At 47.3% G+C, this 19239-nt stretch overlaps 3 protein-coding genes across 12 annotated transcripts in view; 2 read left to right on the top strand and 1 right to left on the bottom strand.

Annotated features, from left to right (window-relative positions):
* Positions 1 to 6927, top strand: part of GPBP1L1 (GC-rich promoter binding protein 1 like 1) — a 35547-nt gene extending 28620 nt beyond the window's left edge. Inside the window, exons 7-11 of the mRNA XM_009207618.3 lie at positions 125 to 265; positions 710 to 868; positions 3815 to 3939; positions 4738 to 4840; positions 6012 to 6927. Of these exons, the coding sequence (XP_009205882.1) occupies positions 125 to 265; positions 710 to 868; positions 3815 to 3939; positions 4738 to 4840; positions 6012 to 6164 (681 nt within the window). The 3' untranslated portion in view covers positions 6165 to 6927. The remainder of the gene's footprint in view (positions 1 to 124; positions 266 to 709; positions 869 to 3814; positions 3940 to 4737; positions 4841 to 6011) is intronic.
* Positions 6928 to 8742: 1815 nt separating this feature from the next.
* Positions 8743 to 13548, top strand: CCDC17 (coiled-coil domain containing 17). 3 transcript variants are annotated; one of them, XM_021941014.2, is made up of 13 exons: positions 8743 to 9795; positions 9878 to 9952; positions 10070 to 10292; positions 10392 to 10554; positions 10679 to 10762; positions 10847 to 10965; positions 11166 to 11273; positions 11492 to 11610; positions 11751 to 11848; positions 12001 to 12204; positions 12349 to 12559; positions 12629 to 12739; positions 13018 to 13548. In XM_021941014.2, the coding sequence occupies exons 1-13, from the start codon at positions 9622 to 9624 to the stop codon at positions 13174 to 13176; spliced, it is 1848 nt and encodes a 615-aa protein (XP_021796706.2). In that variant the 5' UTR covers positions 8743 to 9621; the 3' UTR covers positions 13177 to 13548. The 3 variants fall into 3 exon arrangements, 2 of the variants coding, with proteins under 2 accessions (XP_021796706.2, XP_031523954.1); XR_647320.4 differs by having other exon boundaries at positions 8743 to 10554; positions 12349 to 12925; XM_031668094.1 differs by lacking the exon at positions 12001 to 12204 and having other exon boundaries at positions 8743 to 10554; positions 12349 to 12739.
* A 1023-nt stretch (positions 13549 to 14571) lies between these two features.
* The window catches only part of NASP (nuclear autoantigenic sperm protein), a 38175-nt gene continuing 33507 nt past the window's right edge, over positions 14572 to 19239 (bottom strand). For 6 of the 8 annotated variants that reach the window (XM_031668077.1, XM_031668090.1, XM_031668081.1 and 3 more), the window contains 6 exons: positions 18764 to 18952; positions 18496 to 18662; positions 17599 to 17655; positions 17295 to 17372; positions 15869 to 15997; positions 14572 to 15409 (listed from right to left, as the gene is read on the bottom strand). In XM_031668077.1, the coding sequence (XP_031523937.1) occupies positions 15329 to 15409; positions 15869 to 15997; positions 17295 to 17372; positions 17599 to 17655; positions 18496 to 18662; positions 18764 to 18952 (701 nt within the window). In that variant the 3' untranslated portion in view covers positions 14572 to 15328. Of the gene's footprint in view, positions 15410 to 15868; positions 15998 to 17029; positions 17251 to 17294; positions 17373 to 17598; positions 17656 to 18495; positions 18663 to 18763; positions 18953 to 19239 lie in introns of those variants that run through there. The other 2 variants (XM_031668083.1, XM_031668087.1) reach the window with 2 other exon arrangements.

The following is a 19239-nucleotide window of genomic DNA, read 5'->3' as shown; positions in this document are numbered from 1 at the left end:
GTTAAGACAGTTAAGCCCTGGAAACTTGTTCTCATGCAACATTTCACTCTTTGCTAATGATTTTATAAGCTGAGATTCTGTTTGTGTGCTTGTTCTGACTGATTCGTTCTTTCATCCTGTGTAGCCTAATGCATGGAAAGCTAACAGGATGGAGCACAAGTCAGGATCCCTTTCCTCTAGCCGGGAGTCCGCTTTTACCAGTCCAATCTCTGTTACCAAACCAGTGGTACTGGCTAGTGGTGCAGCTCTGAGTTCTCCCAAAGAGGTGAGTGAGGATAAAGCAGGAGTCTTTTTCTGAAATTGCCGTTTCCTGTTCACTTAGATAACAAGTGTAATATGTATAGCTGTGACACTTTGTTTTGTAGCTATATTTAGCTGAGAATACTTTATTTATTGATGTTTTCTGTTAGCATCCAAAAGTGGGCAGTGGCAGTGGCTAAATGGGGTGCCCTGTGGTGGACCAGGGGCATCCTATGTTAGACTGGCATTCTGCTGGTGTCTGTAGAAAGATCAAAGAGGTGCCATGTAAGCCAGCTACTCTTAACTGTATAATCCTGCAAAACTGAAGTCTGCTTAAATAAAAGAATTGTTTGGTTTAAGACAGAGTGATAAATAGGCTACCAGATTCTTGAAGTTAGTGCTAAGTAGAAGAGAACCCCAGTTCTTGCTCTTTGCTGTCAGGAGAAACCTATTTGTGGTATTTGCCCAGAGTCCCTCCAGCACCACCCCTCCAATTGAGATCAGCTCCTCTCGTCTGACCAAGTTGACCCGCCGAACCACCGACAGGAAGAGTGAGTTCCTGAAAACTCTGAAGGATGACCGGAATGGAGACTTCTCAGAGAACAGAGACTGTGACAAGCTGGAAGATGTAAGAGCATCGGCTTTTTCTGGGGTAGCCTAGGAATTGTCCTTTGATACCTATGTGAGTTCTTCTTAAAGGATAAAGATGTGGCAAGATTTTTAAATGTACAGAGATAATGTCTGTAGGTGTAACTGCCTTCTAGACCACATAGTAAAGTGAGTTTAATCCATTTTTCAGCAAAAATTTTAAATTCGGGTTTATTTTAGTAATCACTCACCTATTGAAGTACATCTTGGTTGCTTCCAAGTGTTGGCAACTATGAATAAAACTGCAGTAAACATCCATGTGCAGGTTTTTTTGTTGGCATAAGTTCAACTCCTTTGGGTAAATACCAAGGAGCGCAATTGCTGGATCATATGGTAAGAGCTTGTTTAGTTTGTTAGGAAACCACCAAACTGTCTTCCAAAGTGGTTGTGCCATTTTGCATTCCCACCAACAGTAAATGAGAATTCCTGTTGCTACACATCCTCACCAGTATTCGATACTATCAGTGTTCTGGATTTTGGCCCTTCTGATAGCTGTGTAGTTCTAATTTGCACTTCCATGATGACATACGATGTGGAGCATCCATCTGTATCTTCTTTGGTGATGTGTTTGTTCAGGTCTCTCACCCATTTTTAAATGAGGTTGTCTGTTTTCTTATTGCTAAGTTTTAAGAGTTCTTAGAGTTCTTTTTATATCTTAGTTCATAGTCCTTTATTAGATGTGTCTTTGACTACAGTTTCTCTAAGTCTATGATTTGACTCTTCATTCTTTCTTATTTATTTATTTAGAGAGAGTCTCGCTCTTATCACCCAGACTGGAGTGCAGTGGCGCGATCTGGACTCATTGCAACCTCCACCTCCCGGGTTCAAGCGATTCTGCTGCCTCAGCCTCCCAAGTAGCTGGGATTACAGGCATCCGCCACCATGCCCAGCTAATTTTTGTATTCTTAGTAGAGATGGTGTTTCATCATTTTGGCCAGGCTGGTCTTGAACTCCTGGCCTCAAGTGTTCTGCCTGTCTCAGCCTCCCAAAATGCTAGGATTAAAGGCATAAGCCACCACACGTGGCCATATGTATTTATTTATTTATTTGTATTATTTTATTTTTTGAGATGGAGTTTCACTCTTGCCCAGGCTGGAGTGCAGTGGAGCAATCTTGGCTTACTGCAGCCACCGCCTTCCAGGTTCAAGCAGTTCTACTTCAGCCTCCCAAGTAGCTGAGATTATAGGCATGCGCCACCACATGACACAAGTTATTTAACTTCTTAGCTCTGGCCAGAGGACCAGGAAACTACAGTGCAGAACAGGAAGCAGAGGAAGGCGAACCTGCTCCCTTAAAGACCAAGAGCTCAGACCATAACTCTGAAACACAGCCTTGTGGTTCTGATAAGGAGTTAGAGCTGTGAGGATGAATGTTTCTGGAATAGAAAACTATTTTCTGGAATGTTTTTGGTTGTAGTAGAGACAAGGTTTCACCATGTTGGTCAGGCTGGTCTCGGATTCCAGAGCTCAGGTGATCCACCCACCTCCGCCTCCCAAAATGCTGGGATTACAGGCATGAGTTGCCATGCCCAGCTGGCCATATTTGTTTTTGAGACAGTGTCTCACTCTGTCGCCCAGGCTGAATGCAGTGGCATTAATGATCACAGCTCACTGCAGCCTCTACCTCGCCTCCTCGAGCGATCCCCCAGCCTCAATCTCCCAAGTAGCTGGGACTACAGGCTTGTGCCACCATGCCTGGCTAATATTTTATTTGTTACAGAGATAGCTTCTTGCTATGTTGCTCAGGCTGGTGTTAAACTCCTAGACTCAAGCAGTCCTCCCACCTTTGGCCTCCGAAAGTGCTAGGATTACAGGTGTGAGCAACTACACTGTCTTTTAATTGTCTTGACAGCGTCTTTTGCAAAGCAGAGATTTTTTTATTTTAATGAAATCCAGCCTAATTAATTGTAGGCCAGGCAAGGTGGCTCAAACCTATAATCCCAACACGTTGGTTGGCTGAGGTGGGCGGATCACCTGAAGTCAGGAGTTCGAGACCAGCCTGGCCAACCTGCCGAAACCCCTTTCCTACTAAAAACACAAAAATGAGCCGGGCATGGTGGCATGCACCTGTAGTCACAGCTACATGGGAGGCTGAGGCATGAGAATCACTTGAACACGAGAGGTGGAGGTTGCAGTGATCCGAGATCGTGCCACTGCACTCCAGCCTGGGCAACAGAGTGAGACTTGATCTCCAAAAAATAGGTAAGTAAGTAAGCACCAGAGTGAGACTTGATCTCCAAAAAATAGGTAAGTAAATAAATAAATAAATAAATAAATAAATAAATGTGATACCCAAGGTCATCTGAGTTTTCACTTATGTTGTCCTTATAGGAGTTTTATAGTTTTGTGTTTTACATTTAGGTCTGTGACCCATTTTGAGTTTATTTTTGTGAAGGCTGTAAGGTCTTTGTTTAGATTTTTTTTTTTTTAATGTGGGTGTCCAATTGTTCCCCTCACCATATGTTGAAAAGACTATCTTTTCTCCATTGTATTTCCTTTGTCAAAGATCAGTTGTCTGTCTGTGGGCTCTCTGTTCTGTCCCATTGGACTATTTCTGTCATCTTCTGCCAGTACCACACTTTCCCCCCTACACCTCTTACGAGCACTTTTACCATAGTGTTTTAATTACTCTAGCTTTTGTGGTAAGTCTTGATGTCAGGTAATATCAGTACTCTGGTTTTATTCTTCAGTATTGTGTTGGCTGTTCTGGATCTTTTGCCTTTTCATTAAAACTTTAGAATCAGTTTATAAATTGACTTGTTGATACACCAGGTCCTCATTTGTAAATGGGGAAAAAATCTATGGGCTGAGGCTGTCTTTTGGAAAACACTTTCCTGGGTTGTGAATCCTTGATTTTGTAGGTTGCTTATATTACCACAAAGGAACCTTAAACCAAGTGTGTCCTTCCTTCCTTTTCCTCATTGCAGTTGGAGGACAACAGCACACCTGAACCAAAGGAAAATGAGGAGGACGGCTGTCATCAGAATGGTCTTCCCCTCCCTGTAGTGGAAGAAGGGGAGGTTCTCTCACACTCTCTAGAAGCAGAGCACAGGTAAGTGAGGAGGACATCACAGGGCATGCAGTGTCTGACCCTTAAGGACCTTGAACATACTGGAGAAGATATCTCAGATAGAGTCCCACATACAGAGAGAAGTGACCCAATCATAACTTGTTCTCTTTGTATGCCCCAGGTTGGCCTGTTGCCCATCAAACATTCTGTCACAAACCCAGCCATCTCTTCCACAATCTACTCTCCAATACTTTAATATTTTTAACTTCAGGCCGGGCACAGTGGCTCACGCCTGTAATCCCAGCACTTTGGGAGGCCAATGTGGGTAGATCACTTGAGGTTAAGAGTTCGAGACCAGCCTGGCCAACATGGCAAAACCCTGTCTCTACTAAAAATACAAAAATTAGCTGGGCATTGTAGTGTGTGCCTGTAATCCCAGCTACTAGGGAGGCTGGGACAGGAGAATGGCTCGAATCCGGGAGGTGGAGGTTGCAATGAGCTGAGATTGCACCCTGCACTCTAGCCTGGGTGACAGAGTGAGGCTCCTTCCCCCCACCAACAAAAAGCCAGTTTTGCAAGTGCTCTCTTTCTTCCTTACACTGCCTTGGTTTTGCTTCTACTGTCTCTTCTGTAGCTCTTCCTCTCTCAACTGTGAAGAGCCTCCATTTATTTACAGGCACCCAAGTAGCCACAATTAAAGCTTGTCCCACAGGGAGGAAAACAGAATTTCTTTAACATCCATTGTCCCTGGGTAGAAAAGTTTTCTGTGAAAAGAGATGGGCTGTTCACTTAGGCTTAATGATGTCATATTCTCTTTACCTGTCCTTCTGCATCCACCAGGTTATTGAAAGCAATGGGATGGCAAGAATATCCTGAAAACGATGAGAATTGCCTTCCCCTCACAGAGGATGAGCTCAAAGAGTTCCACATGAAGACAGAGCAGGTATGTTGTAAACCTTCTTCCTAGAGACCAGTTAGTAACCAGGAGAATAAGGAGTCCAGACAGTCCTTGCCCTGAGGGAGCCCCAGTTTAATGTGAGAGAAAGATCTGGGAGGGGTGGGAAAATTACCTTAGTAGAAATGTAGCGGGGCTCCTAAATCTGCCTGGGAAATAAGGATCCCCAGTATTGGATACAAAAACCAAGTGTCAGTTATTAGCAGATTCCAGAAAATAGTATACTCTTTCATCCTCACAGCTCTAACTCCTTATCAGAACCACAAGGCTGTGTTCCAGAGTTATGGTCTGAGCTCTTGGTCTTTAAGGAAGCAGGTTCACCTTCCTTTGCTTCCTGTTCTGCACTGTAGTTTCCTGGTCCTCTGGCCAGAGCTAAGAAGCTAAATAGCTTGTGTCAGTTTATCCAGCAGTTGCTTGGATTCTTTCTCTGAATAAAACACTGCTAGATCCTAGGGTGAACAAGACAAATGGGGTTTCTATAAAAATCCTTGAACTTCTGGTGGCATATATTTACAGCACAAAGTACAATTGGCCAAGTTCTTAAAAGGGGCATGGCACAAGCTGGTATGAGACCTTGCCACTCTGAACTCTGTTAGAAATAAGGACTTATGGCTGGGCGCAGTGGCTCTCGCCTGTAATCTCAGCACATTGGGAGGCTGAGGCAGGCAGATCACGAGGTCAGGAGCTCGAGACCAGCCTGGCCAATATGGTGAAACCTCATCTCTACTAAAAATACAAAAATTTAACCAGGCTTGGTGGCGTACGCCTGTAATCCCAGCTACTTGGGAGGCTGAGGCAGAAGAATCACTTGAACCCGGGAGGCAGAGGATGCAGTGAGCCAAGATCGTGCCATTGCACTCCAGCCCGGGCGACAGAGCGAGACTCCGTCTCCAAAAAAAAAAAAGAAAGAAAAAGGACTTTCAAGCTGCATCCCAGACATACTGAATCTGAATCTGCATTTTTGAAAGATGCATAGATGACTCGTACATTAAAATTTGAAAAACACTGCTATAAGAGATCTCAGAGGGTCTCTTAGAAGCACCCCCTATCCCACATTCTACCTAGAATTGAATTGAGGCCTGGCCTTTCCCAGGGCTCATGAGTCAGTGCAGTCATTGACAACTTTTTCTTTTTTCTTTCTCTCCCATGCTAACCATAGCTGAGAAGAAATGGCTTTGGAAAGAATGGCTTCTTGCAGAGCCGCAGTTCCAGCCTGTTCTCCCCTTGGAGAAGCACTTGCAGAGCAGAGTTTGAGGACTCAGACACCGAAACCAGTAGCAGTGAAACATCAGATGACGATGCCTGGAAGTAGGCATATAAATGCTCACAGTTAAATCTGACCCAGTAAACTCTGTGTGTTTAGGGAGTATACAAAAGAAATCGTTCTTTTCCTTTTCTTATGTTGTTGAATACTTCATTCACAAGGGAAATAATCGTATCCCAAAGAGAGAGCGATTGGCTTGTTTCGCTTTTGTTGTTGTTCTTCCCTGTTATCTGCTTAATAGAGAGAAGTTTGTGTGGTGGGACAGATTTTTTAAACACACACACACACACCCCCAGTATATATGGGGTGATGCACAGGTAAGAGCTGGCAGTGCAGGGAAGAGGAGACACCGGTCTGCAGCAACAGCTTCTACTACCAGCCCTTAGGGCACTCACCCCTGTGCTCAAGCAATCATTGTCAATGACAAAGTGACTATTGAAGTTATAATTGTATTAAATTAATGCTAATAATTTGGATATTTTATTTTATTTTTGGCTGCTCGGGTAACTTTAGCCCTTAACCAAGCATACATGGTTTTTTTGGTTGTTTTTTTTTTGTTTTGTTTTGTTTTTTTTCTTTTTCCTTTTTGGGTACAGCTGTAAAATATTTGGATATAGGAAATGTTGTGTTATCTTGCAGCCTTGATATTCAGGGTGGATTGTAAAATATAAATTTTTGTGAGATTTCAAAGATTAAGATTATTTTGATAACATTATTTACAGATTTAAAAGATGTGGTTATCACAAGTCTCGAGGGGGAAACTACTGCATAAAATAACTAACTTGGAATAAATATTTTGCATCAGTTTGGATTGTCTTGTGTAAGAAGTATATTTTCTTTAAAATTAAATGAGTGGATTCTTTTTTAGGGGAAATATTTTTAGAAGTTGGGGGGAAATGTGAATTCAGACACAACTGTTCTCTTTTTAGGAGATACTTTTTTGATGCAGAAAAACCTGTGCAATAAAATACCACTAATAAAGTCAGAAACCAAGTTTTTTTTTTTTTTTTTTCCTGAAACTGTTTTTTAGTGCCCATGTATTTACCAGTATACATATTTTAAGGGAAGTCTATTCTGTTTTCCTACTAAATAAGAACTTAGAGCAGGGGTTGGGGGAGAGTTGGACGATGCTAGCCGGATGGCTAGTGAAGGAAGCAGGTTTTTTCATTCAACAAATACTTTCTTTTTTATTTTTATTTTTGAGATGGAATCTCTCTGTGTCGCCCAGGCTGGAGTGCAGTGGCGCCATCTCGACTCACTGCAAGCTCCGCCTCCCGGGTTCCTGCCATTCCCCTGCCTCAGCCTCCCAAGTAGCTGGGACTACAGATGCCCGCTACCACACCCAGCTAATTTTTTGTGTTTTTAGTAGAGATGGGTTTCACCTTGTTAGCCAGGATGGTCTCGATCTCCTGACCTCGTGATCCGCCCGCCTTGGCCTCCCAAAGTGCTGGGATTACAGGCGTGAGCCACTGCGCCGGCCCATTCAACAAATACTTTCTAAGCCCCTGTTGTATGTCCCCGGCATTGTGCAAGGCTCTGAGGATGCAAGGAGTGCCCAGCCCCATAGGGGAGAGAATAGACAGTGATCTAAGAAAAGGCCAGGAGTGCAAGACCAGCCTGGGCAACACAGTGACCTGTCTACAAAAAACAAAAACATTAAAATAGCCAGGTCCGGCAGGGCATGGTGGCTCACGCCTGTAATCCCATCACTTTGGGAGGCTGAAGTGGGTGGATCGCCAGAGGTCAGAAGTTCAAGACCAGCCTGGCCAACATGGCGAAACCCCATCTCTACTAAAAATACAAAAAAATTAGCCAGGCGTGGCGGCAGGCGCCTGTAATCCCAACTATTTAGGAGACTGAGGCAGGAGAATTGCTTAAACCCAGGAGGCAGAGGTTGCAGTGAGCCTGTACCGCACCATTGCACTCCAGCCTGGGCAACAGAGCAAGACTCTATCTCAAAAACAGAAACAAAATAGCCAGGTCCACCTGGTAGCACACGCTTGTTGTCCCAGCTTCTTGGGAGGCTAAGGCAGGAGGATTGCTTGATTCCAAGAGAGGTCAGGGCTACAGTGAGCCATGATGGCACCACTGCAATCCAGCCTGGATGACAGAGTGAGACCCTGTCTCTTGAGGGGGGTTGGGGGGATTGGTAGTAGTATTTCTACCAAATGCCTATCGCTGTTGCACCATTATAAAGTCAAACAGTCAAAAGTCTAACCACTGAAAATCGGGACAAACTTAGCTGTTGAAAAGTAGGTTTCGATTTGGGCTTTGCCATTTACTTGTTTTCTGAGAACATATTTCTAAAAATGTGCTCTTGGTGTCAGTTGGAATGAAGCTGAACTGAGATGACATAACCTTGAACACTTTGTCACTTGCTGCTGGTGGGCCATACCTCAGCTTTAGGTACTGTGTTGGGAAATGTCTTAAGTCCCTGTCTTGTTAAGAAAAGGGGTTTCTTGGCCAGGCGCGGTGGATCACGAGGTCAGGAGATGGAGACCATCCTGGACTAACATGGTGAAACCCCCTCTCTACTAAAAAATAGAAAAAAATGAGCCAGGCTTGGTGGCGGACGCCTGTAGTCTCAGCTACCGGGGAGGCTGAAGCGGGAGAATGGTGTCAACCCAGGAGGCGGAGCTTGCAGTGAGCACTGCACTGCACTCCAGCCTGGGTGACAGAGCAAGACTCCGTCTCAAAAATAAATAAATAAATAAATAAAGGGGGTTTCTTAAGAAATATGTGGTCACCTCAGAGCTCCTGCATATATTTTGGGAGTGGGAGTGAAGAATTTCACCAACAGTTCAGGGCCTTTCTGGCTTCTGGCCAATCTTGGGAGAGAAGGGGTTTCTTTGTGGACTTGACTCCCTCATCTGATAGGTTCATTGTGTTCACCCACAGCTTCTTGGGCTGTGCTGATTATCTCCGTCTACAGCTGAAAAACGAATCAGGGAATGCGAGTTAGGGAAAGACTGCTATCTCTGGTGTGATGTGGTTTCCAGGCAGAATGCTGGAAAGGTCAGTGTGCCTCCTTTACCATGTAGTTCTCTGGATTGCAGAATGGTACAAACTGTTACTTATATCCACTTAGGAGTACAGCAATGAAAAAGATGATGCCTGCCTTTTAGAGGCTATTAAATGACCAATGATGGAGTGATAAGGGCCCAGCTACTCTAGGAGGCAACTGTTTTTTCCTCTATTAATAGGGAAACCAAGCTACAGTTAAGAGACTTGCCCACGTTCAGACTTTGTAACACTTTTTCAAGCCAGTGGCTCCTCCCAAATGGCCAAGGTGTCCCCACCCATTCTCCTGACCTGCCCAGCCTTGTGGTTGCTGTCCAGGGAGCTAAGGCTCTCACCAAACAAACTTGAAGATCTGGCAGACCTAACAGACCTGGCCTTTCCTCTCGGCCTCTGGCTTTCTGTCTCTTTCATCCTCCTCTGCCTTTCCCCTGCCCTTGATCCCTTCTGCAGGTCTTGACTTGTTTCAGGAAACAGGTCCCATCCCATGGACTCCCATTCTGGGGAGCCAGCGCTCCTGCCCTGTGGGACCTGTGACATGGTTTTCCGCTCCTCAGCTCTGTTAGCCACCCACACACAGCGCTTCTGCATTGGCCACCCGACCCAAGAGAAGACATTTGGAGCACAGGCCTCAGTTGCCACTGAACCCCAAGGGGCCACGGTAAGGGCCTCCATGGCCATGGGTGGGGATTCAAAGGAGCAGGACCTTTATAATTCCTCATCCTCCTACACCCTGTCCCCAGGTTGTGCCACAAGATCTCCAGGGCCTCCCAGACCAGCAGGCCAGTAAATGTGCTCTAAAGAGGTTAACAGAGGAGGTACAGCTGCCTACCTTTCCCCAGGGCTCAAAACGTTGACCGTCTTCCCCAAACCTGTAGATCATACTTGGGACAGATTCTGCCCACACAGAGATCGCGGATCGCTGTTACCTCCAGGTGCAGTGGCTGCGGCTATCCCTACAGGAAATGCGGCCCTGGATAACAGAGGTCCCCAGGGTGCTCGCGGGGTCCTGGACACGTTCCGAGGCGCGCCCTCAGAGTCCCATGTCCGAGGCGGTGGGAAGCCCCAGCGAGCGGCTGCGAGCGCTGTTCAGGACTCGCGCGAGGCGCGTGGCGGAGACGGAAGCGCAGAGCTGGGCCCTGCAGCAACGCGGCCAGGGTGAAGGAGATGGGGGGCGGGGACCAAGGACCTCCTCTGCCCTTACCCTTTGGCTTAAGCTTGCTCGCGCCGGTTCTGACTCGGCCCGCATTCCCTCAGAACTGAGCCGGCGCCTCCAAGGTGTGGCCTGTACGCGGGGCGGGATATCCCGCCTCTTCGGCCTGGAGCAGGAGATTCGAGAACTACGAACTGAGGCCGGTAGGACGCGGGGAGCTCTAGAGGTGTTGGGAGCCCGCATTCAGGAGCTGCAGGCGGAGCCAGGGTGAGACCCCGACGAAGCGGAACCCCGGAACATGCGGCTCCGGGGTGGGAGGGGCCGGCGGGCTGGCTGGAGCCCCGGACCCCTGATGCGTTACCGTCTCCCTGCGTGTCGCCTGCCACCCCAGGAACCCGCTGAGCTCCGGTCGAGAGGCAAAACTCTATTCTCCAGTGCTAAAGGCCAACCCAGGAACTCTGGCTGCCGAAATCGGGTGAGGGCCGGGGTCTGGAGATGGGCATGGGACGAAGCGCTGAGCAGTTCTGGAAAGATGGCCTTCCTGTTCCCCATTGCCTAGGGCCCTGCGGGAGGCCTACATTCGAGACGGAGGCCGGGACCCCGGTGTGCTGGGCCAGATATGGCAGTTGCAGGTGGAGGCGTCTGCACTGGAGCTGCAGCGGTCGCAGACCCGCAGAGGTGAACAGGAGGGCCTCTCGGCAGCGGTGGTCAGTCCTGGGAGGAGAAAAGAACTCGAGGGAGGGTCTGTGGCTGTGGATAGGATGTGAGCTGACAAGTCCAGCCTTATCCGAAGAGCCTTAGCGCTGGAGAGCTGCTTGCAGCTGGACCCGGCCAGTCACCAGAGGTCAAAGGTGACAGGTCACACTTGTTCATTGCAGGAAGGGCAGGTGCCACCTCAGGGGAGCTTCCAGTAGTGGAGGCTGAAAACCGGCGCCTGGAGGCAGAAATCTTGGCTTTGCAAATGCAGCGGAGTCAGGCAGTCTTGGGTCAGTGAGCACCCCAACCCTATCCCATCCCACCTCTCCCCAGCAGGCCTGGCTCGGGCAGCCAGTGCATGGGGAACAAGTCCCGTGTTTATGACTCCCCTAGTCTGCACGTGTGTGTCCCTGTATCCTCAGGGCTCCGCCAACCCATTTGTGGGTATCTCAGCTAATTACCTGCTTTGTCCAACTTAGGGGCACCCTAACTCTTCTTCTGCTCCTAGGGCCCCGGGATCTGCGACTCCTGTGGGGTGCCAGCCTACAACCGAAGGGGAGGAGAGATCCCCCACTCCTTTCACCGCCAGTGGCACCACCACTGCCACCACTTCCAGGCTTCACGGAGGTTCGGTTCCTGGGTGGGGGAAAGGCTGTGAAGACACTGGGTGGAGGGGGGAATAGGTTGCGGGCAGCTCTGCTCTGAGCAGTTGGGGGAACTTGGGCAGCTAAAAGGCCTTCTGGAGGAGTCAACTATCTTCCCCACAGCCACAGCTTCCTGGAACAATGACCAGAAACCTGGGCCTGGACCCACACTTCCTCCTACCCACATCGGACGTGCTGGGCCCTGCACCCTACGATTCTGGGTGAGGCCCATGCCACTTTTCACACCTCTGTGACTTGGCCAGCACTGCTGGTTAAGGGAGCCCACTAGGGCCAGATAGGGTTAGGAACCTGCCTGAGAGGAGAGAGGTTGAAAGGAGTTGGGTGTTTCTGTGCTAAGACTTGTGTTCCCCAGGGCTGGCCTGGTCATTTTCTATGATTTCCTGTGGGGCCTTGAGGCTTCCTGGATTTGGGTGCAACTAAGGACTGGCTTGGCACGCGATGGACAGGATACAGGAAGGACCACAGCATTGCCCCCAGCCATTTGCCTGCCCCCACCTCCTGCTCCCGGGCCCATGGGCAACTGTGCTATCCTTGCCAGCAGGCAGCCTGTGCCCAGGTCAGTAGGTGCCACAATTAAGGCTTATCCATCACTCTGCTAAGTTTTCTCATCTGTATACAGAGGCCACTGCCTCTAAAGGGCTAAGTCCTAGGAAGGGACTGCAGCTCTGGCTTCCGACACTGCTTTTTGGTTATTCTACAGACTGCCACCCTCACCATCAGTATCTTTGGTCTGTGAGCTGCAGGTCTGGCAGGGCCTGGCATGGGCTAGGGCACCACAGCCAAAGGCTTGGGTCTCACTTGGGCTATTTGACCAAGATCAGCGGGTGCTAAGCGGCCGCTGGCGCCTCCCACTTCGGGCCCTTCCTCCGGACCCCAGCCTTAGCCTCAGGCAGCTGAATGGGATTCCTCAGGTGAGTGTGGTGGGTGGGGATTGGGCATACAGCAAGGTACAAGTGCAATACCATTTCATCTCTCCTCAGGCAGGTCAGGCTGAGCTCTTTCTGCGGCTGGTGAATGCAAGAGATGCAGCTGTCCAGACACTGGCAGAGATCAATCCAGCAAGTGCCCATGAGTACCAGTACCCACCTCCGGTGAGGGCCCAGCTGCAGCTAGGGACACCACAGCTACCCATACCAGTGTGGCTAATAGCCAGACTTTATTGACCACTGTATGCCAGTCATTACCAATGCTTTTCTGTTTGATCCTCACATCTCTGTGAAGTCCTACTCTGTAACAGATAAGGAAATCAAAGCAGGACCAGGTTAACTTGGTTCACAGTAAGTTGAGACTCTAAGGAAGCCTAACTCCACAATCTGTGTGCTAAACCTTTACATTTTTGCTCAAAACCTGCCTTCTCACTGTTCCACAGGTGTCAAGCACATCTTCACCGGAAGCCAACTTCCTCACCCCCACATCTGGCTTTGCTGATCCCCCACCTCGTACAGAAGAGCCCCTCAGTGGAGTCAAGGATAGAGATGAGGGTTTGGGCCCTCACCACAGTTCTGACTTGCCCCCAGTGAGTTTCTGAACCCAAGTGAATGTGGGGATGAGCATCTGAACATGCACAGGACTGGGGCCTATTTCCAGACCTACAGCTTTTACTACTCCATGTTCTGACATTGGGTCTAGAAGCAACTAGCAGTTGAGTACAGAATACGAGCTCCAACCAGTTTTACCACCTCCCATAAGTCCTTAACTTTTCTGTACCTCTTCTTTTTTTTTTTTAAAACAGGCTAAGGATTAAATGAGTTTGTCAGGTATTTATGATATTGTCTGGCACTTACAAAGTTCTCCGAAAGGTGACTAGGGGGCATTCTTTAATTCCAACTAAAGGACCTTTAAATTCCCACTAGTTTCCACTGGATTTTTTAGTAAAGCCAGTTTTATTGCCAAACTTAAATCTGTTTCCTCAGTATTTCTGCCAGGAAACCTTTCAGGTTGTCAAGGTACCAACAAACAGGAAGCTCCTGAGGCCTTATGTACTTCGATTCCGGGATAGTACAGCCCAAGGCTGTTCCCCCACCCAGAGGTCACATGTGAGATCCTAGCTTAGATACTGTGCCTAGCCCTAGACCCCAGTGCCAACCAGAGGAGGTCAAGTGCCTGGGATTAAACTATATCATGACTGTCCTGACCAAGAAAGGGGGGAAAAGTATGAGGACCTGGTACACTGCAAGGGCATCATCAGGAAGAAACTCCACACCCAGGATAAGCCAGAGATCCTGCAACCATGAGTTATTGTGACCAGCCCAGAAAAACTTAGTCTGAAAAATGGGCTTGAATTTAGGGGTCAGCCATAGCTCCCTCTGCCTCCAGTGCAACAAAGCAGCCCTATGGATGTCACGACTACTAAATTTTAGTGGTGATGCAGGGCAGGCATTGTTTGGAATTCAGATCCTGATACTTAAACTAAGGGTCAGGTCAGAAGCAGCTCAGTCTCAAGTGAGCCCTGAACTCTAGATACCAGTGAGAGCCCAACGGGTATAACATTAATACTAGTGCCCTCACCACCAGCATCCTTGGACTGGTGGGCTCATTCCTGCCTTTGAAACCCTCTATCACACACAGAAATGCTCCAGGCAGTCAGGTGAGGTGGCTCACGCCTGTAATCCCAACACTTCGGGAGGCCGAAGTGGGCAGATCACTTTAGGTCAGGAGTTCGAGTCCAGCCTGGCCAACATGGTGAAACCTTGTCTCCACCAAAAATACAAAGATTAGCCAGGTGTGGTGCCACACGCCTGTAGTGCTGGCTACTTGGGAGCCTCCTGAGGCAGGAGAATCTCTTGAACCCAGGAGGCAGAGGTTACAGTGAGCCGAGATCGCATCATTGCACTCCAGCCTGGGCGACAAGAGCGAGATTCCATCTCAAAAATACACAGCCTAAGATCCCACTGTAAGATCTTTAAACATAATTCCAAACAAGGAGATTTTTAGCATCTTTATTTGAGAAGTCAATTCAGTTGATGGGTGACAATTCCAAGTGTTGATATATCTCAACCTTTCTATACAGAAAATAACAAAACTCAACCAGCCAGCCTCCCCACATATGCTTCCAACCACATCTGGAGTGTCCACCATCAGTCCCGTGGCTACTTTCAAACCAGAGCTCAGATGCAGACCGTTTTCCTTAGGAATCATTCCCCTGACCCAGGTTTTCTTCAGAGTTCTTTTTCCAGGACAGGATTATAGCCCCAGTTGAAGACTAGGTTGATATAGGACAAGTACCATTCTAGGCCTGGCTCACAGCCGAAGTCCATAATCCATTTTCAGCACCAAAGAGCAAGATCTTCACCAAGTCTTGTTTTTGTAGCCCCATCCAGGGACAGCACCACTAAAGGTTTTGCAAGACAGCTGGATTCAGTGAAGTATTTGAAAACAGAATATAGCACCATTGGAAAATAAAGGCCTACAGCCACACTTGATCACCTCCACATTAGACAGATAAGAATTAGGATCAGGAACACAGATCAGTACAGAAGACCAGAACAAAACCTTTGGCTACTATGTAAAACCAGGAGTGTTCCAAGGCAGATTCAGCTAATAATTAAGAAAAAAAACCATCAAAGCCTCAACCTTTGCTTACAATCTTTATTGAAGTTATACAAAAAGAATCCTCCAAAAGTGAAAAAATACATTATATACAAAAACACTTTCCCTTGGGAGGGGGGCTGTGCCGCCTCTTAACATGCAGTGCTTTCAACTGTAGCTCCAGCCTCCACTGTCGCCTCCACTGCCGCCCGGCTTTCAGCCCGATTCTCAGCCTGGAAGACACACAGAGCCTGGGCATGAGTGAGCCTAATTTAAGCCGTTCTGTCTTACGTAACTGAGGCCTCAGTGAGAGGAAGCATATACAAGTCACCCAAACTCTGCTTTGCTCCCTATATTAAGAGGGCAGTATTTCTTGAATGCTCTGTGATAATGGGTTGACAGAGCCAATAATCATATTACATGGAAGGAAGTGACCTAATGGTTTTGCCAATCAAGTGCCTTCTCCTATGTTCATCGAGGGACCTATGATATACAGGTTCCTTTTGTCAGTGAGTCATCCTACACTCCCATAACCAAACTGTTTTCCTGCACAAGTACCGTTTCCTGTGAGGAATGCACTCAACAGTTGTTAACAGGCTCAAGGTGGGGAGCATGCACTTGGGAGGACTGATTTCCCCAGGTCCTGAGAACAACGAATGAGGCAAGAAGCTAAGCCCTGCTTAACTGCCCACCTCCTCCTCCATGTTTTCCGAAACTTCATTTCCACTGGGGACAGCATCCCCACTGCCTCCGTTCACCTCCGGCTCTGGTTTGGCTTTCTTTGCATCATCTTTCCGGGGACTCTCTTCCTCTGGTTTCCTCTAAAGATATAATTGTGAAGGCTTCACAAATGTGCTTAATGTTTTTAAAAACACAACTGCAAAACATTTCCTTAACCCTTGTGGTGCAAAGATCCTGAACACCAGGATTCATAGCTCTGAGGGTCTCTCTCCCTAGCCATAGGCAGATGCCAAATTGTACTCTCAGAATAAATTAATCTGTCCCACCATACCACTTCAGGCCCCTCCGGAAGCACAAGGAGACAGGGTTGGGGTGAGATGTGAATGGTAATCACTGTACGGGTTTGAATTCCTGTGTTTGAGTCAGGAAACACAACAGGAATTCAGAGTTCCCTGGCTGAGGGCAGTGGCTCACGCTTGTAATCCCAGCACTTTGGCAGGCCAAGGCGGGCAGATCACGAGGTCAGCAGTTCAAGACCAGCCTGGCCAATATGGTGAAACCCTGTCTCTACTAAAAATACAAAAATTAGCCAGGTGTGGTGGCACACACCTGTAATCCCAGCTATTTGGGAGGCTGAGACAGGACAATTGCTTGAACCTAGGAGGCAGAGGTTGCAGTGAGCCGAGACCACGCCACTGCACTCCAGCCTGGGTGACAGAGCGAGACTCCATCTCAAAAAAAATGAGTTCCCCTATCCACCAAAATAAAAGAGCCACCAGTACTGTAGGCAAAAGGCAGACTCAGGAATTAAGTACCAACAGGCCTGCTGCTGAATGACTACTGTCAAAGAAAACCTGCCACCTGCCAGCTGCTAATCCAATCCTCCCCTGCAGCTTTCATGGTAATTCTATGGGCTTTAAAAGGCCAGGAGTGTTTGCAAAAAGAGGTGTGCAAATAAAAACTGTCTCCACAGCTGGGAGCATTTTGGGAGGCCGAGGCGGGCAGATCACGAAGTCAGAAGTTTGAAAACAGCCTGACCAATATGGTGAAACGCCGTCTCTACTAAAAATATAAAATTACCCAGACATGGTGGCACGCGCCTGTAATCCCAGCTACTCTGGAGGCTGAGGCAGAAGAATCGCTTGAACCTGGGAAGCAAAGTTTGCAGTGAGCCAAAACGGTGCCACTGCACTCCAGCCTAGGTGACAGAGCAAGACTCCGTCTCAAAACAAACAACAACAACAACAAAAACTGTCTCCACTCACAAATCCTTACCCCCTTTGGAAAATGAGTGTCTTATATGCACCAACTATATAGGGAGAGGTTTATAGGAAAGGTATTAAAAATGGAATCTGAGGAAAAGGTAGGAAAGAAACACCACATGTAGACTTACCTTCTTTCTGACAAGGTGGGAAATATCACCACATGTAGACTTACCTTCTTTCTGACAAGGTGGGAAATATCAGTCACACAGTTTGATGAGGAAGCACCATCTGTTGGCTTTCTACCAGCAATCTGGCAAAGTACAAGCTATATGAGATCAATGCTGAGGCTTATATGATTTTTTAGTCTTTTTGAGACAAGGTCTCACTATGTTGCCCAGGCTAGTGTTGAATTCCAAACGTCAAGCAATCCTCCTGCCTCGGCCTCCCAAAGTGCTGGGATTACAGGCATGAGCCACCACACCAAGCCAACACTGAGACTTAATATAAGTGACCAAAAAAACCACCTGAATACCCACCATGGAGACTGAAGAGCCTCCTCCACTAGGAGTGAAACCTGAAGTAGAGCTCTCCACCTGCAAGAAATGGCAAACCCAAATTGGTTTCAGGATAGAACCCAGGCCACCTGCAGCCTTGTAACAGGTACCCATCACCATCCAAACAACTAAGACCTGAAATGCTAGTGGCCTCCATATAGTATCAAGATCTTCTACCCCTGGCCCATCTATCCCTGTCTAGCGGCCACCCAGAGCATAGTCACAGAGTGTACCTGATAATCTTCCATATCCTACCTGCAGGGTAAAAAGCTCTGGGACATTCTAACAAAGCCAAAAACAGAACCAGGCAATTTGTGGTCAATGCCTCTCAATGCGTCACTAATTTATGCAAATGAGTTCTTAGAAATGGAAATAGCAACTTACATTTGTTAAGAAATGTCTATTTTTCCAGTACTGTCAGAAGTGTATTTTACACATATGTACTACAGGTTGGGCAGCCCATTCCTTAATCTGACTGACACTCAAAGGAAATGCTCTCTGGAGCATTTCAGATTCTGGATTAAGGGTATCCAACTGTTGAGTATGATGCAAATATTCCAAAATCCAAAAGCATCTGAAATGCGAAACACTTCTGGTCTCAAGCATTCAGGTAAGAATCTCAACCTGTATTATCCCCAACTTACAAATGGGTCAACTGAGGGAGAGAAATGCCCATGGCCATTTTAAGTATGGAATTAAAACCCAGATAGTCTGGGGCTCCAGGGTATTTCTTCTTAACCAATGCATTATTCGACAGGAATAATTAGATGAGCCCACCAACTCCCTGGAAACCAAGTCATGATGAAAAGTTCCTGGCAAATGAAACATTAACATAAATGGTACCAAACATGCTATTATCAAAATGTTAACAGAACCAACCAGAGTAGCTTTCAGAGCCAGTTCAGCTACATTCCCACTATGCTGAGACTCCTTTGCATCTTCTATCTTCTCTCTAATTTCGGGTAGCAGTTCCTTTAGTTCCTCAATTTCTTTCTTGTATTCAGCAGACAATCCTTCAGCCTCCTTCACATGCTCATTTAGTACAGCTAAAAAGAATAAAATGATTAGTAATGGCGCAAAAAAGAACTGTTATTTTCCCTTAACTGCTGGATCCAACATCACCATGAAGCAGCTGGTCTTCACTCACCCATTCTCTTCTCAATAACTTCAATAGATTTGCTGAACTGTGCCACTGCCTCATCATACTGAGAGTTGTACCCATAAGCCAAGCCCAGCTGGTAGTGGGTCTCTGCAAGGAGACGGTCGTGGGCTTCTAGGTACTGTTCCTGCAGGTTTAGGCAGGACTGGAACTCCTCCACAGCTTGCACATAGTTTTCTAACAAAGAGAAAAAGAAGAGCAAATAAATGGACAGCATTTAACATAAAATACTTCCAGAATTCAGACCCATCCTACGGGAATGCGTCCATACTTAGCATTTCATTTTTGTTTATAGTTATTTCCAGGACCCATGGCTATAAAGAATGTCAAAATGACTTTTAAAAACCTACTGAGGCTGGGCGTGTAATCCCAGCACTTTGGGAGGTCGAGGCAGGCAGATCACAAGGTCAGGAGTTCAAGACCAGCCTGGCCAATATGGTGAAACTCCATCTCTACTAAAAATA

This window comes from Papio anubis, chromosome 1 (assembly GCF_008728515.1).
Source record: "Papio anubis isolate 15944 chromosome 1, Panubis1.0, whole genome shotgun sequence".
NCBI classification, from domain to species: Eukaryota; Metazoa; Chordata; class Mammalia; order Primates; family Cercopithecidae; genus Papio; species Papio anubis.
This window is presented reverse-complemented; position numbering and strand designations above follow the sequence as displayed.